The sequence below is a fragment of the Coniophora puteana genome, assembly GCF_000271625.1.
Source record: "Coniophora puteana RWD-64-598 SS2 unplaced genomic scaffold CONPUscaffold_17, whole genome shotgun sequence".
In the NCBI taxonomy this organism is placed as follows: Eukaryota; Fungi; Basidiomycota; class Agaricomycetes; order Boletales; family Coniophoraceae; genus Coniophora; species Coniophora puteana.
Window position 1 is genome coordinate 935,222 of NW_006913069.1, and position 4,546 is coordinate 939,767.

At 44.7% G+C, this 4,546-nt stretch overlaps 1 protein-coding gene across 1 annotated transcript; it reads left to right on the forward strand.

Moving 5' to 3' along the window:
• Positions 1–443: 443 nt before the first annotated feature.
• On the forward strand, positions 444–719 carry CONPUDRAFT_24598 (uncharacterized protein; the record flags this gene model as incomplete). Its single annotated transcript, XM_007776248.1, has 1 exon — positions 444–719. A coding segment is annotated over one exon (276 nt), but the record flags the coding sequence as incomplete, so codon positions are not given.
• Positions 720–4,546: the final 3,827 nt, after the last annotated feature.

A 4,546-nucleotide genomic window follows, 5' to 3' on the forward strand; every position in this document is an offset into this window, starting at 1 on the left:
TATTCCTGATCAGAACATATCATTCAGCATGTCAGCTGGTGCATGTGCAAAGACGTACATGGCTGTGTTTGCTCGCCAGGGCAATTTCTATGATATAAACTACTTCCAGCAACCTTGGCTCATGAAGGACGACCTCAACATGCTATTTAGCCCTGTTCTCACCACTGAGCAGGTCTGGTATGCGTTCAGCATCTTAGCTCTCCTTCAGTACCACCACTTTCACGGTCTTTGTCTCACAGTTCCCAACGTTGGTGATCAACAATCCCAATTTGACGAGGCAATGAAGTTCCGTAACAAGCATATCATAGCATTTGGCCAGCAGGTACTTCAGCATTATTGTGATGGCTGCATGCATATATAGCGCAAGACAGGTGATCATGGTGAAAACATATTCAGTGAGTACATATCTATTGTTGCTGCCTTTTCTACGGTAACACTAGTACTCTGTAGAAAAATTCCAGGTCATTGTGAGCGGCGGGATAACCATGGGTCACCCCTGCTGCAAGAGCTTCCGATGCACAGATCCACTTCTCCATTCACGCAACCACTTCTGCTATACTCATCAAAACTTAGCAGATATCTGTGCTGTTGATCAGTGTGTCCTCAAGATTGTTTTAACACCCACCACCAAGCAATCTTGCAATGACCCAGCCCATTGTGCCATGGAGGAAGCAGCCAACCAGCAAGGACAGTCCATGTTTGCCCTCACAGACCATCTTGCTTGTGCTCGCACTGCTCATCCCATGGCTGATGATGACTTGGCACACAACATCATTCCCAACGGGGAGGTCACCTGGTTCAACATTGATGACAAGGACGATCTAGTCCCTGTTATCAAGAAAAACCCTGTCAACGTTGGTGTGCCCGAGGCTGAAGCTCAGCAGCCGCCTTGCCCCAAAAAGGCTCCTCAGGCACAAAGGATTCTCCTCTCACAACATTGCACGTGTTGTGAGGTTACCCTGGTGTGGCCCTGTGGGATTATTGTTGCTCGAGCAACGTTCTATGGCGCCGAGGCAGTATCAAATGTCTTGGTGAGTTTGTTTCTGTTGCATTGTTGGTTGCAATTAATCTGGGACAGGTATTTGCCAAGTGTGTTTTCACTACACCTGGCACTCACAGACCTGAACATTTTGTATATGATACGGCCTGTGAGGCAAAGCAACAGGTTTTGGCCAACAAAGACCAGTACTGGCTCCCTGTCGACATGTGTGTTGATGTCTGGCATCTTCAAAACAAGCACAAGAAAAACACATACCTTCTGCCAGGAGCACTGCAACTCTGCCAACTATCCCGAGCTCAAGTCTGAAGATGGAAAAGGGTGGTGGTTTGATACCTCTGTAGCTGAGCAGGTTAATGTTTGGCTCGGAGGTTACCACTCAATCGTACATGAGATGATGCAGGTAAAATATAACTTTTTTCTTGACAAGATGATTTGCCTTTGTAATCTCGACACCCTCAAATTGCTGAAGGTGAAGGGTCTAAAACCTTCATACATGCCCTTCAATTGCACCCCTTAGTTATCATTACACTATAATTTATTCATATTGTTGTTTCTGTTGATGTGTCAATAATACACGAGGGGGTTCTACTACGTGAAGTTATCCGTTTTACAACACACCTTGCCGCATCATGTCAGCGAGGACGATTGCGTCAACAGGCGTGACATTGGTGTTGTCGCATTGGTGCACAACCAATCGCATCATTGGCAGTCATGCGTTGATGCAACAAATACAATGATGCAACAACACATTGAACACAAAAAATGCAACGACTTGTTGAACACAACACGAACACATTGAATGTGACAAACGCCATGAACCCAACAAACACAATGACATGATGAACACAACAAACACGTCCCAACAGCAGTCGCATGTCAGCAAGGACTATCATGTCAACGTAATGTTAACTGGGACAGCAACACAAGCTTGTTGACATGACCAAGCAACAATTGCGACTTCACAACAACGACCGCAATGTTGCAACACACGCAAGAACACATACAAGCATGACAAACACGTTTGAACATGTTCAACGAGCAAGAGTGAGCACAACAAACACATTCAACAAATGCGTCCCCACCAACCTGCCTGAGGGCAAAACTGGTCAAAGCAGGGACTTGACAAGCTCAACAAACAAATGCAGCGAGTGTCAGCACAACAACACGGCAAACACAGCAACACAATAGACATGTTGGTGTGACCTAGGACATGTGTCCGAGGAACTTGAGTAAGTAGTTCCACTTGCTGCCCTGATAGACATTGGCTGGGAAGGAGTCAAAGAAGGGGTGGAGTGAGTTGGCAACAGATGTAGAGAAAGAAATGGGAACACACATGCAGGGAGGTGTCCTGCTCAATCTCGGGGCCAAACTACGTACAGGATTGCAGTTAGAAACCAAATGAACGGGGCAGTAATGAGGACGACGTACCAAGTTGACATGAAGTTGTATCTCCAAACATTGCAACCCTTGGCGCACTTCATGACGTCTGCTTTGGACAACAACTCGCTGTTGATACCTGCATCAAAATGTTAGAGCCATCAAACCAGGAACAAGGGATAGTAAGACACACCAAGTGTGTACATGATGCAGTTCTTCTTATTCTCTACCCTTTCTTGGCTGCACGTCCACTTTCCGCCATTGCTGTTGCATTGAAACCTTGAATGCATTCAATGTGTTTGCTGGTTGCATTGAGCTGGTCGTGTCAAGTAGTACCTTGAATGTGCTCGACGTGTTCGCCGGTCGTGTCGCACTCGCAATGAGGGTGATTGCATTGACGAGCATTGGTGTGGGCCCCAACAGACCGTTGTGTTGGCAATGTAAAGCAGCAAAAGGTGTTCTCATCATGCATGAACTCAACTCCATGCACATTGGTTTAAGCACTTCCTTGTATGATAATGGGTTCCTAAGACATGATCTTGTCCCTGACTTCTGTAACACATCCCTTTGTGGGTACTCAACTGTCAAGGGTTCTATAGAGCATTATCAGGACTCTCAGTTAATGGTAATACTCAAAAAACATAATACTATGTGCACCATAGCACACTTTTTAACTGTTTTCTAAGAATAAGATCCAGGGTAAGGTGCTCTACTTGGTAGGTTGAGCTCTCTGTGGTGGTCTTGGTGGCTGGAAAGATGGATGGAATATCTGATCTACTATCAGAGCAATGGATGGCATGGAATATCCAAAATAACATATGTTTTGATAGCATTTCACACTTTTCTGAGATTTTTGTGGATGTAATACACTATGCAGCTGACCTAAGGCTATGGTAAAGCAAATTTAGTGGTGTATAGTATACCAAATGAGTGCCAAAACCATTACATATCCAAAAACACCTGTATGCAACAGCAATCTGTATGTCAAACTACCCTCCTAAACCTCCTAGATTTGCTGATAACCTAGAGATTGCTGTATAAGCACCTGATAAGGAGGGTAAAACTTCCTGACTCCTACTATAGGTGTAAGAATCACTAGAATCAAGGATCAGCAGATTATGCTGTTTGACCCACCTGTTTGAATATGTCAGAAATAATAGCCCCTGAGTTTATTTCACATTAAACTTCTCAGTCACCACACATTTTTGACCGGTTTGAGCTGTCTGTATACATCCTATAAGCTATCCTATGTGCTTAGCAGGGCCTTGGGATGTACAGAAACTGCCAAATAATCAAAAAGTTGACACACAGTATGTCAGGAAACATGCTCAGAAAGGGAGGGATAACCAAGCTTATTTCTCTCTTGTGGATCATCAAACCACTCTAAGTAACATTCAAAAAGTACTGAAAAAATATTGGTAGGGCTTGGTAAGAAATTGACTGAGAGTTGAAGGTGAATGGTATGTTAATATCAGGTTGGGTGAGGTTAATGATGTCAAATCTACGCCGACACCTCAAAGTTCAGTAGCATACTAGTATGACATTGAGTGAGAGTGATGAGATCAAACATATGCTGACATTTTGAGAGACAATAGTATATTAGAATCACATTGGGTGAGATTAATGATGTCAAATTTATGCCGACATTTTGAGGTACAATAACATACTAGCACTACATTGAGTGCAGGTGATGAGATCAACTTTATGCCGACATTTTCAGGATATGCAGGCCGGGCCTTCGTGGATGTCCGGTCAGCGGATGGGTCAAAACCCCAAGGATGTCAGGGCAGCGGTGACCGGCGGTTGACTGACCATGTCCTGGCGGCCGCCTCACTGTAGGGGTTGGGTGACTGGTAGGAGATGCTCCGGCCCATACCCCAGGTGTGTGTCAGGGCAGCGGCCTGCCTTGTGCATTTAGAATGTCAATCATAGTCCAGTGTTTTTAGCTATAATGCTCCAGTTATTGCAGCTACAGTGCTCCAATTATTGGAGGTATAATGGTCTGAGTGTTGCAGGTACAAATACAATGCTCTGGCCATTGCAGGCATAATGCTCTGGCCATTGTGGCTACAACACTCCGGTTATTGAAGCCATCCTGCTCCGGTTATTGTAGCTACAATGCTCCGGTTATTTTAGCTACAATACTCTGGGTATTTCAGCCATAATACT